Source organism: Chlorocebus sabaeus, chromosome 7, assembly GCF_047675955.1.
Source record: "Chlorocebus sabaeus isolate Y175 chromosome 7, mChlSab1.0.hap1, whole genome shotgun sequence".
NCBI lineage: Eukaryota > Metazoa > Chordata > Mammalia > Primates > Cercopithecidae > Chlorocebus > Chlorocebus sabaeus.
The window spans coordinates 70,606,882-70,632,121 of record NC_132910.1 but is presented as its reverse complement, the minus strand read 5'-3'; the positions used below and the strand labels follow the sequence as shown (position 1 = coordinate 70,632,121).

General features: G+C 33.7%; 1 protein-coding gene across 5 annotated transcripts in view; it reads left to right on the top strand.

The window, feature by feature from the left end:
- The window catches only part of PDE5A (phosphodiesterase 5A), a 129,222-nt gene that overhangs the window by 57,145 nt on the left and 46,837 nt on the right, over positions 1-25,240 (top strand). For all 5 annotated transcript variants that reach the window (XM_007999666.3, XM_073017600.1, XM_007999664.3 and 2 more), the window contains exons 5-10: positions 1,371-1,460; positions 3,853-3,990; positions 6,443-6,510; positions 12,819-12,927; positions 13,935-14,022; positions 23,638-23,813. In XM_007999666.3, coding sequence (XP_007997857.3) covers positions 1,371-1,460; positions 3,853-3,990; positions 6,443-6,510; positions 12,819-12,927; positions 13,935-14,022; positions 23,638-23,813 — 669 coding nt within the window. The remainder of the gene's footprint in view (positions 1-1,370; positions 1,461-3,852; positions 3,991-6,442; positions 6,511-12,818; positions 12,928-13,934; positions 14,023-23,637; positions 23,814-25,240) is intronic.

The window sequence follows — 25,240 nt, the reverse complement described above, 5'->3', positions numbered from 1 at the left end:
GCCAAGCCTGCACTGGGCATGTTGGGGCCACACAGAGGGTGACTTGTGGCATTTTAACTCTCTCATTTACCTTTCATCACTGCTATAGGGATCCAACCTTGAGTAAAACGCCATAAAAACACTGCTACAAGTTCAGCACTTTTGATTGGCTAAAAATTGGAATTGCCTCCTGGTGTAGCAAATTTCTGAATGTTTTATAAGCCTTGCACACAGACAGTGGAGCACCAAGGTGTGAATTCAGGATAGATGATGTAAATTTAGCTTCAGAGAGAGCAACAGTGAGCATTATTTTATTCTTCTTCTCGTTCAACTCTGAAGGAATACCTTCCACACACCTCATTGACATGCTTTCCATTTAAGGACAAAAGCCCTTAAAACTGTTGATAAATTCATTCTATGAGTAGGTTTCATTATTTCTCCTATTGAATAAGTAATTATGTGTATATCATAGCCTACTGAATTATTCCTGTTCCCAAGCCCATTGCTGTTTATGTTGTTCCCCTGAAAATTAGTAGGAGCTTTTGAATTTGGAAAACATTCAAACAAGACAGTTATTTTTATCTCTATGCTATAGGCTATGTTGGCACCTGTGTTGCTCCCCTTGTTATAATTGCTTTGGAACATAGCAAATACTTTTTAAAAATCAGAGTAATAGACATCTAGGCTCCTGTTCTGTTCATGGCACTTGAGAATATTTGGTGTGAAAACATGGTTCCTGGATTGGCTTTATATTCCATTATTATGTTTACAATCCATTAATTTAACTCCCTCTTGAGTTGATTTGAATTTTTAAGGCTCTATCACATTGTGGATAAGGTATACTGTCTAAATATTTATTTATATCAGTAATTCATATAATTGTAAACATATTACCCTAGTATAGTATAACAATGATAAATCCATGTTAAAAATGACGTATTTAAAGTAATGTTTGCAACCTTATATAATATTTAACTTTATGCTTTTATTGTGGATATTCTTTTAATGAGTACATAAGCTGTTGTTTGCTGCAGTAATGAGTTACAAGCTATTTATATAATAGTTTCATCGTAGATCCAAGTCTTAATATCATGGAGAGGCTAAACCAAATTTTGCATAGAATAAATTGTAACTTCAAGTGGTATAAAGAGGTCTTTATCTTAGTTCCTCTCCTTTTTCTCCTTATTGAGTTATACCTAATTTATACCTTAGGAGACTATTCTAGCACCTTTAGCTAAGACTTGGTTTATATCATCCTAATTTTATGTAGAACAAACATCTACTCTTTTGGCTTTCTAACTGTAAATATTTGGGGACCTGTATTTCAGGCAATGTAACTAGACTGTTTTATGTACAGTTTTTATTTGTCAATTCTCTTATCTGTTTTTTAGGACTTTGCTGCTTATTTGGCATTTTGTGGTATTGTTCTTCATAATGCTCAGCTCTATGAGACTTCACTGCTGGAGAACAAGAGAAATCAGGTTGGTCTGATTACTAAAGAAAGTATATAGAAATACTTTTTAAAAATTGTTACATTTTTATCAAAGTAATGTATGCAGATTATTAAAAATTTAGATAGTACAGATTCAGTTTCTCAATACTTTATTTTTTCTAGTAGTCATTTCTATTTCCTATTTTCCAGGCTTAGTTGTTTATCTTGTTAGACAATGTTCATTAACTTGGGAGATGAGGATTTATTTGACTTATACCACACCTTACTTGCCATTACCCTTATCCTACTGGAATCATTCTATCACTGTTTTAAGTCACTGGATGGGTTGCACTTGTGTTGTTAAATAATGGTTTTAGGTCTTGCTCTGTCAACTGTAGATATTACTCTTGATTTCATACTTTGTAAGATGGGTGTCTTAGCATCCCCTGTTCTCTTTATCTCGTTTTCCCAACTACCACTCCTTAGCCCTGCTTTTCCCATCTGGGCTTTTTCTTTTACAATTGTCCACATTGGTAATATATACTGTTCTACAACCGTGATGAACATTGGTAATATATACTGTTCTACAACCGTGATGAACTTTTCCTGGGCTTTGTCTAGGTTGATTCTAAAGTTGCAATTTTAAAGAAACTATTTATAAGCACTATAATTATGTAAATGTTGTTCATATTACCTTTGTTATAGAACTTTTCATTTTTCCTGATGTTTCTGAATTTTTTTCCTTGAACTCTTTGCTCTAGTATAGCCTCATGTTCTTGTTTCCACCCCTCCCCAAACTCCATTATATTAGGCATCCTGTTGAATTCCCCTTCTGCTTCTATTTGGAGAGGTCCAAACTGAGGTTCTCCAACCTTTCTTCTTCCAAGCTAAACTATTTAGCCCTATGCCTGCTACACTAGTGTCATCATAGAACTTTTCTTCATTGCTTTCTTAGAAAGATTCCACTGTCTTTTGGATGCCCTACTTCTTTCTCATTTTCTTATTTTGTTGCAGCACATTCTCAATTAACTACTTAAGAAAGGGTATTGGTAAAGTAAACTTTCTGAGTCCTTGCATGTATGAAAATATGTATTGTACCATCCTGCCACTTTGGCTGGGTATAAAATTCTAAATTGAAAAATCAATTTCTCAGAATTTAGAAGTAGTGCTTTGTCTCCTAACTAGCATCCATGTTGTCCTTATTCTTGGCTCTTTGATAACTATTTTATATTTATTATCTGCAATATAAATATATAACATAATATATAATACATATTTTGTATTTTTATATTATTATATTTATCTATTTTGTCTATGTGTCTATAAACTTTTCAGATTATTTATATTTGCTTTTGTAACTTAATTTCACAATATTATTCTTTTTTCATTCATCATACTGGCATGTGTATGTTGGTTCATCTCTTTGGAGGTTTAAGCAAACTGTTTACTTATGTGTAATTCTTTTTTCATTATTTCTTTGATAATTCATCTTCTCTACCCTCTATTTTCTCTGTTTATAATCTGTGTTAATAAGATATGCAACCTTCCATTGCCTTTAACTGCAGTGTTCTCCCTGTTCTATTGTTGCCATCGTTTCATCCAGTCTCTATTTTTACAAACAGATGTGATCACACCACTTCTTTCCTGCAGTGCATCACAGTTTAAACTGCTTCAAAAGACATACAGTGCTTTTCAGGTTCTTTTTCTGCTTAATGTTGCAATCTCATCTCCCAGTTCTCTTTATAGTCTATGCTCTTATAAAACCTGATCAAAACTTTCAGTATGCTACTTTCTCTCAATTCTATTATTTTTGGCTGAAATATTTCTCTTCCCTATTTCACCTGAATAATTCTTACTCATCTTTCAGACCTCAGCTAGGATAGCATCACCTCCACTGAGTTTTTAGTAATACTTATGAGGTTCAGAAGAAAGAGAAATCTACCAGAAAAAAACACAAAGGAAATTCTTAAGACTTTGTTTACTTTGATGGGTAATATTTACTGTACTCTGTAAAAATATTGATAATGTTGACAAATGTTGATCTAAAAAGTTTGGAACAACATTAACAGTGTATTTTATGTACCAGATAGTGTTCAAAATACTTTATAAATATTATCTTAATCCTCCTAAAAGCCCTGTGAGTTTAATGTTATTAATATCCCCATGTTCAAGAAATTTGCCCTCAGTCTCAAAGCTAGCAGGAAAGGAAGTCAGGATTAAAAACTGATTACTCTGGCTTCAGAGCCTGTGATCTTAACAACTCTATTAACTATATTAACAGTCAATGGAGGATTTTATTAATAAGTGGAGACATATTTAATATTTGAATGCAGACTTGATTATAACCTGCTAGGTTAAACAATTTATAACCCATATAAATAATTGTGCTTTAATAATTACACATAATTGCTAAATAATAAGCTCTTAATATTTTTGTCTAGGTGCTGCTTGACCTTGCTAGTTTAATTTTTGAAGAACAACAATCATTAGAAGTAATTCTGAAGAAAATAGCTGCCACTATTATCTCTTTTATGCAAGTGCAGAAATGCACCATTTTCATAGTGGATGAAGATTGCTCCGTGAGTACAGAGTATGACTTCTTTATTTTTAGAAAGACAGAAACTTATATTTCTGTAAGCACTGCTTTTAAACCTCATTTTGGTCTTAGAACCCTCTCTCAAACCCAAATTCATATGAGTATGTATATAAAACCAATCAGGGTATGAGCTGTTCTGGTTGAAGACAGGTAGGGGTGGAGGGTGGAGGGTGCCTCATCACTCTTTTTTACCTCTGTTCATGTCCCCATCCCACCCTCCTGAAAATAATTACCATGGGAATGTGTGTTTCTGCTTCTATCAATGGCCACACTACACTATCTTCGTGGAGAAAGATATTGTCATTACAGTGTGCTGACTTTTCACGGTCAGGAATACTGGTGCCCTAGTTGCTATGAACAGGCAGACCAGACTCCTCATTCTGAATGGGTTGGGTATAAAAATTTCTTCTTGCCAGAAATTGTATAGAAACCAAAAGGCTTAGCCCAGTAGGAGTATTACTAATGGTACCCATAAGTCCCATATTTTTACCAACAATGGAAAACCACTAAACTCTTCTAACTGGTAGATTTCAGTCCATTGATTTTGTAATGTGAAGAAACATTTTCAGGTGTCTGGGAAAAGACAGAGTGTTGTCACAGAGTGCTAGTTACACCAGGCCGGCCATCTTGAGTTTGCCAGTAGAATCAGGGCCCCTGGCCTAAGGCAGTTTTTCTTTATGCACTTTCTCTCCCTTCTCAACTTATGAACCACTGTTTCTGGGATATTTCTTTTTGCTGTAGTCGTTTGTTTTCTTTTTCCTTTAGTCCCTAAGAATAGGCTGTTCATTTGTGGATTAATGGGAAAGAGAGTGTGGACTACCACTTGTATAGGTTAGTTATAATCTACGTATGATATCTGAAGTTACGTTTTGGGGGGAAGTAGAAAAATAAAAGGTATTCAGTATTTAATTTATATTAAGAAATTTTAGTTGATTTAGATATAAGGACTATACCGTATGAGCCAACATCTCAATCATTTGAGATATGTATATATGTCAGATGAATGCATTGTTTAATACAAAATTCTCATTAATATCAAATGAGAACTCACTAGGCTAAAAGGTAATCAGTATTTTCATAGATACTATTACATATTTTTCAATCAGTTATAAAATCTTTAATATAAAGGTGATTATAATATAGTAGACATCATTTTAAATTTCAGGTCAGAATTCCTTAATGCAGTATGTCACTTAACCTGTAATTTTTGCTCTATGACCCACTTTTTGCATTTAATTTTTGAAAGTTATATGTGAAGCACTACTTTTTTTAGACAACTTAAATATCACTTTAATTCACACTCAATGGATACTTCTACCAGTTAACACCTGTTATGGTAGTACACTGATTTGGATCAGTGCTACTTGGAAGTATAGCACAACAATATGATTATTAGGATATTTTACTCACTTTTTGACCACTTAAGTTGTAGGTTTTAGAAAAGGAATTAGGTGACTTTATATTCATTTGTATTACATTTATTTGTTGTTTTAAAATACGTCAACAGCATGAGCAAAGGTGAGGAGGAAAAAAATGTACAGATTTCTTCTATCCCCAAATTAAACTATCATTTTTTTTCTGTTTTCTTCCAATTCTGTATAAATAGAGCATGGGTGTAATGTGCTGTTCTGCTTTTTAATGTGATTTAAAAAAAATTTTTTTTCTTTCTTATTTTCAAGACAGAGTATCGCTGTATCATTCAGGCTGGAGTGCAGTGGCACGATCTCACGATCGCAGCTCGCACCCTCAGCCTCCCAGGTTCAAGAAATTCATGTGCCTTAGCCTCCCCAGTAGTTGGGATAACAAAGGCATGCCACCACAGCCAGCGAATTTTTGTATTTTTAGTAGAGTAGGGGTTTTGCCATGTTGGCCAGTCTGGTCTCAGACTCCTGGCCTTATGTGATCTGCCCACCTTGGCCTCCCAAAATGTTGGGATTATAGGCATGAGCCACCACGCCTTTAATGTAATTTCAGAAGTATTTCTCTATGTTGTTAAATTTTTCACAGTTATTTTAATAATCACATAAAGTATTACTGAATGAAACATCTTTTTAAGAAGGGATTCTTTACCTGGGATTTAACAACAATCAATGTACTTAAGCTTAAAAGCCAAAACTTGAGAATTTTCAATAAGCATAAAAAATTTTGAAACTAATAAATCCATCAGTACCTAGAAAAAACAAATAGTACTTGTATAATCATTCTTCCAAGACAGAATCAGAAATTATATGAACGAAACTTTTATTTTAATTAAATGGGAAGCAGTTTTGAGGATGTCATAAAATGAGTACTTGGGTCTATTTTGTCCAAGAATAAGTAAAAATATATTACAAGTATTGGGGTCTTTTGTCAATTCCATACCATGTATGTCTGTATCTAGATAGTTTTTATTACCTTGTCAAACTTATTTCTCAGTCTGTGTTGTCTATTTTTAGGATTCTTTTTCTAGTGTGTTTCACATGGAGTGTGAGGAATTAGAAAAATCATCTGATATGTTAACAAGGTAAAAGCACTTATTCTCTACTTGTCTTTATCACATATATGTAATATTGGCTAAATAGTTATTTTATGACCAGTTTGATTTAAGAAATACAAGCTACAGATTATTTTATTGTCTCTTGTCTTTTCTCACATTTCCAGTCCTAAGTCTTCCTCCATCAAGATGGAGAGACTATTGACCACAGTGACTTAAAGTTGTTACTTTGTTAAGTATTTATATTTAAATCAAAACTCATTACTAGACTATTATTTTGACAATGTGGTACAAGGAAGGGCCTTTTCTCCTATTAAAGGATTTTAGGAATTAGCAAAGGGCAAGAATGTAACTTGGAGGCAGATGGGGAATTCATTTGACTCAGAAGGTAGACCTGACCTTAAGCCTTTACCGCTGACTTGGGCATGAAGTGGGTAGTCTAGGGAGATAAAACATGGTTTCTCTAACCAGAGAGTTTTCTGATGTCCTGGAATTGGGGTTCACATGGTCATAATTGAATAGCTGACCTTTATTTCCTTCTTAGCTTTGCTGATCATGCACTGAAGATTATATCCCGTCTCCACACCTATTCTATCCTGAGCTCCTGTGCCATTGCATTTCCTAGCAGATTTGACATTGTTTTAGTTAGTACTGAATCCTTTTGGAACATGTGAAAATGTGCACATTAATATATAGTATTTTAATTTTATGATGCTGTAATACCTTTTTTCCTTTTTGAAAAGAAGATTTTAGAAAGTTTCTAGGTAGGACACATGTAAATATTTGAATATTTTACTTTTTGGCGTGCATAAATAATGAGTTACTATATATAGATAGAAATATATATACATATGTTTATATATTTACCTTTATCTCCATGGAACAATAGGAAAATCAGTATGATAATCATATTAAAAGTTCAAAATTATTAATTATCTACATGATCTTTTAATATTTGTGGAGCAGCATATCCCTGTGTATTGTATTTTAGGTATTGGCTTTTGATTTTTTTCGTATAAATTCAGCCAGGCCCTGTAATTTCTTTTAGCAGTAGCTGGACAAATCCAGTGAATTGGTGTGATAGTGACCTCTACTGGTAAATATGCATTTAAAAAAACACAAAAATGTCTTGCTATATATATATTTGTTTCTAAATACCACATTCCCTCTCTGTAGGCAAATGGAAAGTATCTTTCCACTTATTGATTTAATGATTCCAAGACAATCTTAGAATAAAGATTTTTTCTTATAAAGGATAAATAGGTCAGTGTGATTACCTTAAAAGAGACAAATTTACATGGATCATTTTACCTGATATATTAATTGACTTTACAATAATGACAATCATTTCAACAGTAATAGCTTATGTTAATGAAACATTTAAAGTTAGCTTTTGTTATAGTGATACAGTAAAAGGCCTCTGAGTTTTTTTATTTTAATAAAAATTAGATAACAGGCCTAATTTTGCAATAACTGAATTTAAAATGGTGTTTAGTAATGTTAACATTTTGAAAAAGGGCAAAACTAATATTGATGCTTATTTTTCACCAGCAGATTCTTTATTATGTTTCTAAAACTGATTATTGGTAGAGTTTAGGACTTCGATTCTCATTATTAAAAACTTTGTCAATCCAAACTTTGCCGTCTCTCCATTTGATGAAATGCTAGGCAATTTAATGTTAGCAGTAAGCAAATCATTCTTTTTAGGAAATTATTTATCAATTAAAAAGCATAGCTCATTCGAGATTTTTCCAACCAATCCACTAATGACTTCATAAATTAATATACTGAAGATGGTTTTGAACTGTTAAATGTAAAACAACATATTCAGGGTGAACATTACACATAATTATTAGAAGGATATCATAAGAGGGATAAAGCATAGTAAGCTCTTGGGAGTTAAGTTGCCCAGGAATTTCCGAAGGGAGGCTCATTTCCAGATGGTGGGAAGTTTTAGAATTTTTGTACTTCAATTCAAGAGCCAACCAATTAGAAGGAAAAGAATGAGTATAATGTTGTGCAGTTTATGTTAGCTCTTATTTTGAGAAGTAGGTATTTTAGTGCTATAATTCCATACTAATTAACTTCATGTTCATTCACAAATGCACATTTGTGTCATAAAATGACAAATACATAGAATTAATCCTTTTAGGTCACTTTCTTGGAATAAACCTATTAGTTTATACTTGTTATTGATTATCATATTAGAAAATATAAGTGTAATTAAGTAAGTAAAGACTACTACTTTAAAAAATTGTGGATACAGCATAGAAGAATGTCGAAGTTAGACTGATTGTATTTAAATGTAAGTATTTAAGTTTCACCACGTAGTGGGCTTACTAGCTATGAGACTTCATGTAAATTATTTAATCTCTCAAAGCCTCAGTTTCTTCATCTGTAGTGGTAGTAGGATTATAGTAAGAATTAAATGAGATAATGTATATAAAATGCTTCAGAAAATTTCTGGCATGTAGTAAGTACTTAGTAAGTGTTAGCTATTATTTCCATGTCTATTTGATTTTTTTTTTTTTTTTTTTTTTTTGGTCTTTGGTTTACATTAGCCTGCAGTGACTCCCATTTAATTCTAAAGCACAGAAATTTATCTTTTCCAATTCCATGTACCTAATTCTGTCATCCCAACAATGCATTCATATATGGTACATTGATACACATTGTACAAAAAGCCTTAAATGTGTGAGTTAGTCCAGGTCTTCCAAGAAACAGATGCCAAGATTAGATTAAATGTGCAGAAATTTATTAGAGAAAACACCCTGTGAGAACCAGAGGGAAGAAGCCAGGAAAGCCATCAGACCAACACGAAAGTCTGACCCAGAATTAAGGAGAGGAAGAAAGAAGGAAGGAAAGTTGTACAGAAGTATCCTAGACAGCTGAACAGTTCAGAAGGTTTGGCAAGGCTGCTGGGAAGTCCTCTAGCTGAAATTTACTGTGAGAAGAATACTGGACCTCCCAGGATTAGGCCTACTTTAGTGTCCCTAGTGTGCGCAGTCTTTTTCTCTGGAACCAGCCCTGGTAGAGGTGACCTCAGTGCAAACTTGGTGATGGCTTCCAGAGCACAGCAACTTGAGACATTGGTTAGCTACTCTTTCTGCAATTGGAGCTCTGAGGCACATTCTAAAGGCCACTATAATATTCCCATCATTAAAAGAATGAGATCCATATTCCTTGTATTACACTTTCAAAATCTTTCACTATCTGTCCTAGCCTAACATTTTCAACCTGAAATCATCATTTTATTCTTGACAATCTGTAACTATTTAGTGTTTCCCAATTACACATAGAATTCTTCCATGTCAGCAATGTGTTTTATACTGTTTTGTTTTGTTTTGTTTTTTCCTGCCTGGAATACTCTACCTTTCATTCCTGATGTTTCTCCTTTAAAAAGTCTCAGCCAGCTGTGAATTCATTTCTCTAATGCTACTTCTTCCCTATTCCACTCCATTTTAGGTGCTACCTGTCCATCTTCTCCACATGTGTGATGCTTGCATTGTTACACTGTATCACTTAGGATTAGGCTTGACTGTGGATCATGAAAACCCAAAATAAAAATAGCTTAAACAATAACACAGTATTATTACTGTCTCCTGTAAAAGCCCAGAGGTAGCCAGCTCAGGCTTGGTGCTATAGCTCTGCTCCACAAAGGCCTTGGGGACCAAGACACCTTTGGGCTTTCTACCTTACATCCCTAGGGTATGGCCCTTTCCTTAAGGGTCAAGGATGCAGCTCCAGTCATTATATCCACATGCTAAACTGTAGGATGGGGGACAGGGAAAGAAGGGACAGACAACAGGTATCACCTGTCTCTTAGGAAGGTTGCTAGAAGGCATCACAAACATTTACTCTTACATCCTGTTGTCTAGAACTTAGCCAGATGGCAATACTAAGCCACTAGGGTGGCTGAGAAGTGTGGTCTTTATTCTGGGTGGCCATGTATGTCCAGACAAACAGAAGGGGAGGAGAATTACCAAAAGACAACTGGCAGTCTCTGCACTAGACCCTACCCAAATAGTCCATGTAATTTAAACACATTATTCATTCTGTTTCAGTCTTCTACTAGATTGTAAGCCCCTATGACAGTTACTGACCTGTGTAAGTTTGTCTCCCATATACTGTTAAGGGTGCCTCTGATGGTTAAGGTATTCAATCTGTATTTATTGAGTTTAGGAACTAAAAATTTATCAACATTTCTTATAGAGTAAGAAACAAACATGCTATCATGTAACTTTAATAAATCTAATGCTCAGTTTTCACTTAAAGTAACCATCAGGAAAACCTAAAAATTTCAGGGAGTTAAATAAGGTATCAGGTATTTGTTGATTTATAAATAGTTTTTCTATTTCTCCTTCTGTATATTAACTAGTGTAAGTCTGAATTTCTGATCTCTGACAAATTGCTTAACCATTTTGGATTTTTTTCTGGCTCCTACTCTTAAAATAATGATGATGATAAGAATAATAATGGTTATTGATATGATAATTATCATTTTAAAAGAGATTTTACGAGGATACTTACTTCTCCAATGTACTTCCTTCTCCTGGTGGTCACCTTTTCATTTTTCTTCTTTTCACTATAGCTTCTTATTTTCTTCTCTCTAGGCTGCTGCTATTTATAAAATATTTGTAGTTTTAAACGTTGTTTTATTAAACTAAACCCTGCATTTATATAACCGTTTCTTGAGTGTCACCCAGATAATATGTGTGAAGTAGGACCTCAGGAGTGTATTAGATCTGCTGTATATGATAACTGGCATGCCTTCGCAGACTCTCAGTCTAGTCTCAAGAAGTATTCAAAGTTCATTTACTCTTATGTCACTCTTCTGTCATTTCCTTTTCATTCTTTTTCATGTACACATAATACTAGACAAATGGTCAGTACTTGGTTTGACCAAATTACACTTAAAGTAAAATGTACAACAAAGGGAAGACTGAAATATTTTGACCAGGAACAAGGCCACAGAGTTTGAGAATCTTCATGGAATCACTAGCACTGAAGGACGCCATATGAAACCACTGTCCCAAGAAGCAGCTGGGGCAGGTTGGGTGGGAGGGACAGAAGATAGGCAAAACATTGGAACTTTGGAAACTTAGAGCAAGTGGACATTTTTCCTGAGATGTATGCCGTTGTCACTCAGTATCCTTGAGAAATTGGTTCCAGGAACCCCTGCAGATACCAAACTCTGCAGACACTAAAGTCCCTTGTATAAAATGATGTAGTATTTGCCTATAACCTATGCCATCCACTCTATATTACTTACAATACCTAATACAATGTAAATGCTGTTTAAAGAATTGTTATGTTGTACTATTGTTTAAATGTATGGTTTTTGTTTTCTTTGACTTATTTTTGATACTGCAGTTGGGTGAATCCAAAGATGTGGACTTGTGGGTACAAGGGCCAACTATATTTTATCTTGAAATGTCTACTGTTGTTAAGTTTTCCTGCTTCTTTAGTGATATTACAATTAAAATAAGCAGGTCCTTATAGATGGAGTAAGTTTCCATAACCTGACCCTCTTTGCTGAATTCATCATCACCACAAGGGAACATACGGAGTTTCCTGATGAAAAAAACATGTTCCATTCTGTTTTCCCTCCCTTGCACTGACACTGTACCCCCTGGCATCAGATTAATCTTTCATGTTCACTCTGTTAAGCAAGAGACTGGAACATAAGTGATAAAAATATTGTAAGTTCATAAAAATTTTTTGAGGAAGATAAATTTTTAATTTTAAAAGTATCATAAAACATCTCAAAGCAGAAAAACTGTGTAGAGAGGAAACTGAACAAAGGGAAAGATGTTAAAGAAGACACGACAAAAAGACAGAAGGAGAAAGAAAATAGACTTGAGAAGAAGAGCTTTAAACATTTTTTCTAAGCTGTTTGATTTTTCCCTTGGTCTTAACATATGTAAAATACTGTTTTATTGGGATGGTTAGATAAACCAAATAATGAGGAAGTAAAACAAGCACTAGACCTTTGGCATTCTATAATGTGATGAGAAAATAAGACACGAAGGGACATATGAATTTACATTAAATGACACCAAAACTCACCATGCCCATTTGTAATGAGAATAAGGCCATTCACTTTTATAAAACTTGTTGAAAAATTGTGGAATTTTTTTTTCAAAACATTTAAATTATAGTAACTGACAAAGTTGTGAATCGTCAAACACATTTAAAGCTGCGTTTTCCATATAAGTATATATTTTGCCTTATAATTTAAGGCTGGTATTTTTCTCCCTTAATCATTTATTTAACTGTTTGCCTATGCTTTTTTTTTTTAACTGCACAGAGGGAACTCATATCTGTTATTTTCACAGGGAACATGATGCAAACAAAATCAATTACATGTATGCTCAGTATGTCAAAAATACTATGGAACCACTTAATATCCCAGATGTCAGTAAGGATAAAAGATTTCCCTGGACAGTAAGTAACCCAATTTTAGACTTGAAGCTAGAAGGCTGTTTTCCCATCAGATCTGTATTTACAGTTATTATTCTTGAACTGAAGGACTGGCTCTAGAATTGATTGTTTAGGAATGATCTGTGCTTTCCCTCATCTGAGGAAGGAGAATAAAATAGATCATAACATCTATTGAGAGCTGTACTTGGGTATTTTTCTTTGTACTTTTTTCACCTTTTTAAATATCTATGATTAAGTAACCATACTGTTTTTGAAGTAATTTAGTTATTACCTACATAATGTCAATGACATTCCTTAGAAAATATTGCTAGAGTTTTTGTCTTATTTGCAAAAATTAGTTTCCATGTGGCTTGAACTGATGCAATTGGTAATCCGTCATAGTGAGTAGCTCTGGGAAAATGAATGTCTTTTTTTCTTGACCTCAAAGCTACAAATATCTGGTTCTCAGACACTGAAAAATTTGAATTATAGTATTTTCTCTCACCTTTCAGGAAAGTATTGCACTTTGAGGCAGCTGCCTTGATTTTGTTATTTGGATGATTTTGTTATTTGGAGACATTGTTAGAACTTTAGCAATATAGCAATAGCAACAGTGGTATTACTAAAGGACAAGTTTGTAACATGGTGCATTTTAGGTGGCATTTAGATTCTGCCCCTCTTGTTAAATTATTAGGGGCATTTACTACACTAGTATAGTAGATACTGTACTTCTACTTCTCTTTTTTTTTTTTAACTTATTTTTATATTTTACTTATTATTACTATAAGCTGCTTGGAAAGTTTAAAGTGAAAAAAATCCGATATTTTTAACAAAGTAAAGACATTGCTTTATATTGCATTTATGTGAACTTTATTATAATTTATACATTTTCTGCTTTCCAATGTTCTCTAGCTAATATAAAAGTTGAATATATAGTGCTTTCAAATGTGTCATATAATTTCTATAGCATCTAATGGACAAATCAATCTCTTTACCATTTTAGCTGTTTTGTTCTTTTTATTTTTGTTTAGACTGAAAATACAGGAACTGTAAGCCAGCAGTGCATTAGAAGTTTGCTTTGTACACCTATAAAAAATGGAAAGAAGAATAAAGTTATAGGTAAAGCCTTTCCTTTAACCTATACTCTAAACTTATTTTTAAAAATGTATTCCCAGCTATACTTCTTTCTTTCAAATGTAAAGAATAAAATGTTTAAAAACAGATAAAAATTGGAATGATAGAATAATTAAAATAATTGATAAATACAAACAGACATTTGTTAAATATCTTATAAACTATGGTGTACTTTTATAATTATTATCCTATTTCAGCAGAATTTTTTGTTTAAGAATGATTGATGATGTATTGAAATTTAGTAGACTGCATAAGAGATATCAAGTGATAATGTGTATTGTTTTAGAGTCTTATTTCCTGGATGTTGACTTTTTTAAGAATGTAGTTTAGATTATAGGTTATATTTATTTATTCATTTAATAAATATTTATTGAGCACTTCACTGTTCTTGGCAGTTGGGATAAATCAATGAACAAAGCAGAAATCCTCGCCCTGAGGAGCTTATGTTCTTAATATGATTATAGAAAAACCTCTACTTCAGGAATGATGGAAGAATGCATTCTCAGAAAAATTGAATGATGCTTCCTTTTATTGACATATTTGTTTCCTGGTATTGCAGTTATGTAAAGGTTAAGTAGGATTTTATATGCCAGTCATCCATATTGATGTTTCTGAGATGTAGTAAAAAAGGTCTGGACTGTTAACATTCTCCTAGGAACCTGGAAATAGAGAAAATATGTTAACTTTTTAAAGGTTAAATTTAGAATTAAAACTCTAATGGACCAACATTAAGATATATAAATATAACTTTAAAAGTCTGAATACTTTTCCAGTTGCAAGATTTGACTATAATTTTATTGAATGAGAGTTTTAGTCAGAAAGAAGGGGCAGAAGGTATCAGTAATGAAAGTAGAAAAAGAAAAGACAGATATTAAAAGTGACTGTCCAAGTTCTGTGCAAGAGTAAAGTAACATTTGTCCCTAACATAGAGATGCATGTGGAGAGTTGTATCAGTGTGCACTGAGTATTCTGACCATATGGTGAGCCTTCACTAGGTGCAATGGATGCATCAGGTTATAGCCAGTAATATCTTTCCTATTCCCAGTCCCTCTGCCTAGAATGCATCTGTATTGTGAAAGGGATACATCAGCTTAGTACAATTCAACATTCTATGACTCTGATTTCCCTTGTTCTGATTCCAGTCCCAGCAATCCAACTTGTACTGATTACTTTCTTTTCCAGTGTAGGTTAGCTCATGGGAAGAGAATGCATTATTCATGTCCTCTCAAATATACTGGTTGCCCTGACAGTTGTTTCTTATTGTATGAGCTGGACTTGAGGCAATGGGTTGGAGCTGCAGGTGCTTGTACTTCTGTTTCTGGGACAGATCTGTTTCTTTTGGAACATTGATACTATTCTGGTTTTATAAATCAGTCTTGTCAACTGAGTTACTGGAGTTACTGTGACTCCACCCCAGCAGCCTTCAGTATGCTAATCTAGTGCCTAAGCTCTAGGATCACTCCTGACCCTGGTGAATTGTACATTAAAGCTGCTTAGAAAGCAGCGTGCCAACCCTCTGCTGGGCGGTTGAGTCAACTTTTCTACAGTTCTCAGAGAAAAAAGTGGAGGCTAATGAATCTGTGAGATCTTTTTTAAAGATTGTCACTGATCAGATCTCTAACATAAGCAATAAAAGAAAACTGCCAAGGGCGCCTTACGATATGATACCAAGTAAATGTTATAAAATTTTATTTCCTAGGGAGGTCAAGGGGAAAACTGTATTATAAATGTTATGCTGTTTAAAATGCTTTTTTATAAGTATGAAGATTTACTACAAGCTGTCTTTGGCCTTTGAAAATGTGAAATTAAATTCCAGAAGGAATGCATTATTTACTAGTAAGTTGTCACAGGAAGGAAGGCAGAGTGGCAGCTTGCTCCATCGAGTCACATCTTCACTTTTCCCCAGCAGCATTTCTTTGGAGTAATAACTGGGAATGAGGAGTGGCTGGAGGAAGTTACGCATCAGGCCCCTTTGTCACTTTATGTGAAGGTAAATGAGAGCGAGTTAGGCAACATGGAAAGAGCACTGGACTAGGGGTCGGACTCACAGCACTGTGTTAGCGCCACTCATCTTCAACCACACTTATGGGCACATTACTCACCTCTGTGGAGTTGAACTTAGTAATTTTTCAGATCTGTTCAAATTCACATTCTGTGATCCTGTCACTGTGTCAGACAAGTAAGCAAAAAATAAAAAATGACACAATCAGATTTCTCTTGGCATGTATTTTGTATCACCCTACTTGATGACAGAGCCAAAAGTAGGCAAATGTTGATTTTGGAGAGAAAAATTCCTTGTAAATAAAAAGAAAGGAAAAAGAAATGATTTCTCTAGTCAGATTTTGTGTAGGGTGAAGGGAGGTTCTCAAGTAGATCCCAAATATAAGGGGGAAAATTTCTAGTGTTCCCTGCTGCTTTACAAGAGTGACAAAACTAAGAATTTGATTTCTGGATTATACTTATGTATCTACAGTTGCAGCATGGAAAATGTCATGGTTGTGGATAATTTGTCTTACATGTCATAGACCAGATTCCACTATTATGTAATTCTAATAGAGAGATTCCCTATAGAGTTACATGCAGAAAGACAGATGGACACATGTGTTTTTTGTAATCGTCTTCCTTCCTCTCATTTTTTCCATTACTGACATTTAGCTGGAATTATAGACATTAGACCACTATGGGGCCTGCTGTCCCATCACATTTATTCCCTGAGGTATTGTTTCCTATCAGATGTTTTCTTAGTGCTCTGGCTAATGCACAGTGTTTCCACTACTTTGCTTCCAATACTTTTAAGGAAATATATTTCTCATTGAACGTTCATTTATTTTAACTAATTATTTTCCCTACTTATTATGCTAAATATGCCTTTTTCCCATATCATATTTACCAGACATTTTAATGCCTATTTTTTCCATATCAATTTTGGGATAAATTTTCCAGAAATTAGTTCTATTCCCATTGAAATTTTTTTTTTTTCAAAAACAGATGCTTAGAAAATCTCCACTTTAAATAGCTTGCTTTTTCATCTCCTTATTAATAAAGAAAAGCATAAAAATAAAAATTACAGTGCTGTACCACACATTGTTTGACAGAGAAATAAGAGAAATAAATATGTATTTGTAAGCTGGTTACTATCTTCATCCTTTCTCATGTACACTGTAAGAAGGTTCTGTTTTTTACTTCCACAATGAATTTTCTAAGTCTCTTACACTTTCAAACTTGTTCTGTTAGCCTACTTGAACTGGCTAAACACCTACATCATTCCGATGCTCCAAATGGCACGTTTTAGTTCCTTTCTATCAATAAAATTTGGGAGACCTGCATGCCTGCAGAATTTTTTTGAGTAGGCCTCAATAAATTTTTGAATCATTGATTGTCACTGCCACATCATCTTAGCTTACTCTGTTAATTTATTTTGGCTTTATTTAATGAATTACTCAGGGTTGGACCTTCAAATAGGTAAATGTGTGGAGAGATGAGCTGTTCTTCTGTGTGTTGCAGTAGAATTCCAAGGCATAAATAAGTACTCTAATGTTATGTCAGCTTAAGTTTGACTAATACTTCATTTTACTTTTCATATTAAATTTTATCACTTGGCAATATCACTATCTGTTCATTTGTTTATAATTGTACATTGTCTTCCATGGTATACGTTGCTCGTATTACTTAAAGTATCTAGGTTTTTTCTCAGAGAACTGTAAATTATGCTTAGTTATAATAAGCACAAGGAAATAAGACTGTAGGGCATAAGGGCAGTAATAGGTGGAAGAAAATTAGAAAAAAATGGAATTAAGATATTATAGTTTAGAATTACAGAAGTGAAGATCTATATAATAAAAATCAGTGTAAGGATGACAGCTTTAATAATTGGCTGAAGAAAGACAAAAATAAGGAAAACTTTTTAGTAGCACTAGAAAACAGAGAAGTAGTCTTTAGTGGATCAGAAACACCAAGGAATTCCTAGAACCTGTGAAGTATACGTCATTTGTAAAGACACATTTTATACAACATGGGCAAAAATTGAATAGGGATAATAATATTTCTGTCAAAGTAGAATTTATGGTAAAACATAATGTAAAGAATCACCTTTCATTGAGTAAAATTAAAACTCACAGAGGAAAATGTCATTGCCATGAATGCTAATAAACTAAATACCATTATTGACATACAAAAATTAAAACTGTTAAAAATACACAGAGAAATGGACAAAATGATCATCATAGTGGGCCTGAAGTATACTTGTCAGCGTTAAATTATAGGAAAAAATAAACATTAGAATTGATAAAAATTAAGTGGATTTAATTGACATATATAGCTTTACTTTCATGTTTCAGAATTTAAAAATACAGATTATTCTCAAATATGTGTCAGAAATCAAATATTGATGATATGCAACACAAAGTCAGTCATTTCTGAAAAGCAGAATTATTGGCCACTTTCATAGATCACAGTGCATTAAAACTGTTCATATATAACAAAAAGATAAATTGGAAGGAAAAAACTCACTTAGAACCTGAAAAGCATTCTCCTAAATGACAAAGAAGAAATCAGAAGTCATAATTAAATTATAGCATTTTAGAAAATTAATTGTTCTATCAACATAACATAAAAACTCAAGGTACATGGTCAAAGCTATACTCAGAGGAAATTACGTAGCTTTAAATATTTTATTATTATTAAGAAATAATGAAAAAATTTTAACTAAGCATTCAAGCGTAGAAATTAGAAAAACAGCACCTTTCTCTTTCTCACTCTGCTGCCTTCCCCAAATAAATATATACATGAGAAGAAAGAAAGTAGAAGAAAAAATTGAAAAAATAAACTTATGAAATGGGAAGAAATAAATAAGAGATAATGGGCAAACACAATAATAATAGAGAAACCTCCAACAGATAATGAGGATATTAAGAGAGAAATGCAACTAGTAATGAGCGAGGGAATGTAACTACAGATACTGAAGACATTTTAAAAGATACTTGATAATACAATGTAGCAAATAGGAATTAACATTTGGTGAAATTGAGAATTTCTATAAAAATTGGTAGTAACCAATACTAACTTGAGAGGATTTTAGAATTGTTCATGGGAGTAATTGAGAAAGAATTTGTTATTTTTTTTTAAAAAAAAAAAGCTATTGCCCAAGGAAATTCTAACCAAAGCAATCAGAAAGGAGGCATGGTTGAAATAAGATAAGACACAGAAAAAAAGGAGGCAAAATAAAATAACTTACAAATTATATTATTGTTAAATGGAAAACCCAAAAAGAATTAGCTGAAAGTACCTGGTCTAGTAGGAGTTTTATAAGAAGCCTAATTATCAAATTATTAAAGAGAAATAATTTTAATATATGCCAAGACAAATTTGTTAGAAAACAATGGAAAAAAAAACCCCATTTACTATGGTAACAAAGAATAAACTTGGCCAGAAATATATGCCATCTATATGAGGAAAGCTACAAAATTCTGCGTGACTTAAAAATCATTAAGAAGTGAATACATTTCTGAAATGATTAAAATCTAGTTCATGAGATATCAAGTCTCGCCAGATTAGATTTGCATCAATTTTAATATGTATCCTTGTGAGATTTGGATGGGAGTGGGGAGGTTGTTCCTGATCAACATTTACAAACATTGATAATACTTAACAACTGGAGGTGTAAAAAGAATTATAGCTGATGGTTATTGCCCTTTCAGAAATTAAATTTAGATTTAATTCAGAAATTAAAATGATATAAAAGTAAAATAATTAAAAGTATGGTATAGGTGCTAAAAGACATGCCAAGATTGATGAAACAGAACAGAAAGTCTAAATGTAGACCCACAATCTGGCATATATAATTGTGTTATTGTATATAACAGAGTAGGGTGTATTTCGTTATTTTTAAGTAAGATACTTTTGAATGAAAGACACCACTTTATGTATCTCCAAGAAAGTAAAATATGACTTCAATTTACTATGACAAGCTATTGATCATAACGTGCATACTGATTTCAAAAATATTAAATTATGGGAAAAGTATGTAATAGTTGAAACAAATATGAATTTAGTATATGGTGACAATTCATATCATCAGAGAATGGATAACTGGTCAGATGTTATAAGACTCCAATAGCAGTTAGGGGAAAAAAATTAAGTTGGATTATAAGATTAAATGTAATACGTGTATAAAAGTACTAGGGAAAATACAGGTTTATATACACATTAAAATGAGGAAGGCTGTTTTAAAAGCAAGGCACTATAGTTGAATATTGTAAGGATAATTATTTTGGCTCCTTAAAGAATTAAATCTTTTATATAGCAAAAACCTCTCCAAATTAAGACAATTCACAAATGAAAAGTGCAGAAACAAAAGTATTTGCAAGATAGGTGATAAAGGTACATTTTTCACTTTAATAAGGCAGGATGCTAATTTTAGAGTCCATGTTAGGTGGTAGAGAGGACATAAGACTGCAAGCAGGGTATAAGCATTGACCCCCTGTTCTGCCAAAGAGCCAGGAGGAAGACTGGTTGGTAACAACATCCAATCCCTGTAATTACGGAAAATAAAATATAACTGTTTAATTTTAGAAGCCATCTTGTCCCTTCAGCATAATTTCCAGAGGTGCTTTCAATGCTAACCAGCTCTCAGAGCTACTGTGGTGACCACATTTTGAGTACTTTATGAACTCTATAATATTAGGTAGCACTGATAGTTTGCTGTCTAACTTCACTACTTCTTGGTTTTCCCCTAATGTTTTTGAATATTGTCTTAATTTACGATTGCACTTATTAATGGATTTTTGCTGAAGGGTTCTCTTTTATTTTTGGTTTGGCATTAAACATTTCATTTTTAAATATAAATGATTCTGAGTTTGTATGGTTTATGAGTAATGTGGCATCTCAAATTTCCAGTTTTAAATTTCATTTTTGTACTCCATACTCTTTTAGATCATTAAGAAAGAAGTTGTGAACACTCTATCTGTAAATGTGCCCAGGTTTTTAGTTTTCTTAAACAGGGAACCCCATTTGTTATAAACCTTCTTTTTCTTGATAACTTTTTGTTTTAACATGGGTATTTTTGCTTGATATAATTAAACTTTCTGAAGAGTGTAAAGAGATCAATGGGATTATCATGAATGCTATTTAAATATGGCTGTTCATATCACTTTCAAAAGAGAATTAATTTATATGCCTAGATAGATGGTTTGTCTTCAGTACCCATTTGTTGTTGTTGTTGTTGTTGTTTTCCCCAGAGCTTAACTCTGTGTCTATAGATCTATATCTATAATGGTGGATCATAACATGGATATACTTTAGCTTTTCTGCTCTGAGCTGTATTTGTTACAGCAGAACCTTGATATTTCTACACATAACATTCCATTTAAAGGACTTGCGAACAATTCCAAAGGTATAATTTAACGACTCTTAATATATTCATTCAGTGAATTTTGACCAAGGCATAGATTTGAAGTACTGTACTAGAGAGACACTTAGCTAGGTCATAAGCCTCGCAGATTACTTGGGATTCACATAACCCCTCTGTGTTGTACTTTTCTTGCTATACGTGTAGTAATTCTTAGGAAGTAATTTTTAAAATCTTGTTTATGAAAAAGGCTATCGAGTAGGAGAAAACTTTGGTAAAACTGAAAGGCAATTCCATTGCGATGTGAGGATAAGGGCATGAAACGTGACTCTCAAGAAAATGTGATTTGGGAGACAGAAGCCTGTGTAAACAGTTCCATATTTATAATTTGGGGATTCACAAAGGTTGGAGGACATAACCCTTGGTTTGTTTTTGTTTTTTGTTGTTCTTGTTTTTTTCCACACACAGGATATATACATTTAAGATAATGAATGCTGATTGCCATTTAGTATATGGCTTTTACTTGCAGTGTCCAAATTCATTATATCTTGTTTAAAGTTTCCCTTTACTATGGAATAATTGATAGAAAAGTAGCTTCTGCAGCACTAATGCTAATAGATAAGCATATAGATATCTTTACTGTTTAAAGTAGATAAACAAACAAAAAGAGCAAAAAGGGGAGTCCAGATCATTTATAGTATGAAAAGTAAAGAAAGTGAACATTGATGGTGGTAAAGGAGCTTAATGTGCAACCACCTTCCAGACTCTATGAAATCCTTTTGTGCTCCAGGAAAAATAAAGGATAATAGACTATTACAGTCTTCATGGGAAACTAGTTCAGTCAGAGCCGCAATTCTACATTCTTTCATTAATTCAGAAAACATTTTTTTAGTTCCTACTATATGCTAGGCGTTTTGCCAGCTGAAGAAATGGAGCTGAAAAAAATAAATAAAACTCTAAGCCCAAGATACTGACAGTCTAGAAAGAGAGATAGAAATAAAATTTGCTATGATACACCAACTGGTCATGTTAAGGGAACAGAAAAATGCCTGCCTCACGTGTAAGTTAGAGGCCTCCTGGAGCTCACTGTGAAGGAGGTATAGGGATCAACTGGTGAGGCAGGAGGGAAGGCAGTGGGGAGCAGTACACACCTGTGGAAAAGCATGAGCAGAGGTGTGGGCAAGCAAGATGCAACCAGGGCACTGCTAGCAATGATCTGACAGGTAGTATGGCAGTTGAGAGTGGCCCTTGTGGCAGGCTGAGCTGGGGATTGAATTTTAGACCCACACATACCAGCTAAGTGGCTTAGAGCAAATGATGTAACCTTTCTGAGATTCAGTTTCCTCATCTGTAAAATGAGGATGGTCACATCTGCCTCGCAGAATAAATTGTGAAGACTAGAGATCATGTGTCTACCAAAGTATTTAGCATAATGCGTATCCCACAGTGGGCACATGGTGAAAGTCTGTTATTATATACTCAGAGACAGAAGTGATAAGGACTTTAACAATACTTTGTTTACACAGAGGTAGGCTGGGTCATCAGAGTGACCTCTGTGAGGTCACTCCTCACAGAGACCACTAGGCTCAGAAACTCATAGAACAACCACTTCAGTGAAGATGTTGATGTTCCTAGATTTATCCTAATGTTCCACTTATGTTGACTACATGTTTGACTTTTATTTCTAAGTAGTCATTTTTATTTGCATACTTACTTGCAGCATCAAAAGTTTTCTGCAAATTTGATTCTCCTGGATACAGAGGCGTAGATTTGAAATTTGAGACTTCCTATGTCAGTTGCCTCCTTTCTGCATTCTATTTGTGTGTGTGTGTGTGTGTGTGTGTGTGTGTGTATTTAAACTTCTGGTTTCTCAGTAAGGAAAGGAGATCTGTTTGACCCAAAATTCTGATGTACATCAGAATTGTTCTCTTGGCAAGTGTACAAAAATCCAATTAGTTTCCAAAGGACAAACTGTCTTTGGGGACTCAACTGATCTAAAATTCGTGACCGAGTCTGGAAGAAAATAGTACTCTAGGATTTTTTGAACGCCAGCAATGTACATTTTGAACTACGTGAAACTAGTTTTCTTATAAATTCTGTTTACTTCTCTAGCTTATATTTGTGTTTTGCTTATTTTGACACACTAAGCATTCCTAAGAGAAAAGTATAAGACAATCTTTGGGTGTGTTTGTTAAAGTCTACAAAAACGATGATAATCAACAATAACATTTGCTCAATCTCTTGGATTGTTATAGGGGTTTGCCAACTTGTTAATAAGATGGAGGAGAATACTGGCAAGGTTAAGCCTTTCAACCGAAATGACGAACAGTTTCTGGAAGCTTTTGTCATCTTTTGTGGCTTGGGGATCCAGAACACGCAGATGTATGAAGCAGTGGAGAGAGCCATGGCCAAGCAAATGGTCACATTGGAGGTGGGTGAAGTTTAGGAACCTCTCACTCCAGACAGCCAGACATTTAGCTTTGACCTTTCCCTCATAATCACTCATGGTGTGTGTGTGTTCGGTCATTATGTCCTCACGAAAATTATGTGATTCAGATGATGAGATCCTTATTATCCTCAACTAAAGAGTGAAAGAAACTCAGACTCAGAATATTTAAGAAACTTGTCAAATATCATATAACCAAACCACAATTCAGGATGTTTATCCCTTTAGGCCTTTGCTTTTTCTGTAGAAAGCAATATTGACTTTAATAACCATTGACACAGATAACTACTGCCACTTATCTGTCCCTTTCCCATTGCCTGAGCCTCCCCATCTTTCTGTGAGAACAGTTGTGAAAAAAAAATTAAAAACAAACAAACAAACAACAACAAAAAACAGAAACCCTGGGCACTCTTAAGAGAATTAGAAGTGAGGAAAAGAAAAAATAAAATCAACGAAAAGCAAGAAGAGTTTTAACTCCTGAAATCATCTGAGAAACTATTTCAAACTACAAATTTATATACCCTACTTCTGAAAGTTCTGATTCAGCAAGTCTTGGGTAGAAGCTCGGAATCTGTATGACTACCAAGCTCCCCCAAGTGACTGAAGGTGCAGGTAGCGAGTGAAGAAATCACTGGCTCCCAGGGACTGACCGAGGAATGCTCTTTCTCACAAAGGACCGGCCAACTCCAACAGGGTCAATCCTTTCTATATATGTTTCACTAACTGCCTTGAAATTATTCAATTGATGTAACATGGAGATTTCTTATCTAGTTGAAATTAGAGAAAATCAGTGTTTGGGATATAATAACATTTCCCTCAATCTCTCTTAAGTACATAACTAACCTAAAGAGCTAGAGGGACATATGTTATATAAAATTTACCAGATGGTACCCTTTACTTTCTATGCCAAATATATTATACTAATAGGTTTGCTATAGTATTATATAAAAGACGTTCAATTATAAACCAGTGGACATCTGTTTCAAGTATATATGTACACATATACACACAAGTATATATTTCAAATATAGTTTCAACTAGGTACATGTACACATGTATATATGTGTACAAATAGCTTTAAATATACATATACACATATATACATATATCTGTGTATGTGTTTATTTTATAGATAATATTTAACCTAATTTTTTCAGTTCCATGGTTTCTCATTGAAAAATTGAATCTAAGCTATCAATTAGAAGTTATTTCTTTTTTTTAATGTTTTATTATGGAAAGTTTCAAATATGTACAGAAGTAGAGAGAACAGCTTAATAAGCCCTCACGTCCTCATGATCCATTCAGTACTTATCAACCCACGGCCATTATCACTCCATCCATTCCCACCTCACTCCTCTGCACTTCCCTTCCGCTCCCATTGGCTTAGTTTGAAGCAATCCCACACTTTGTAT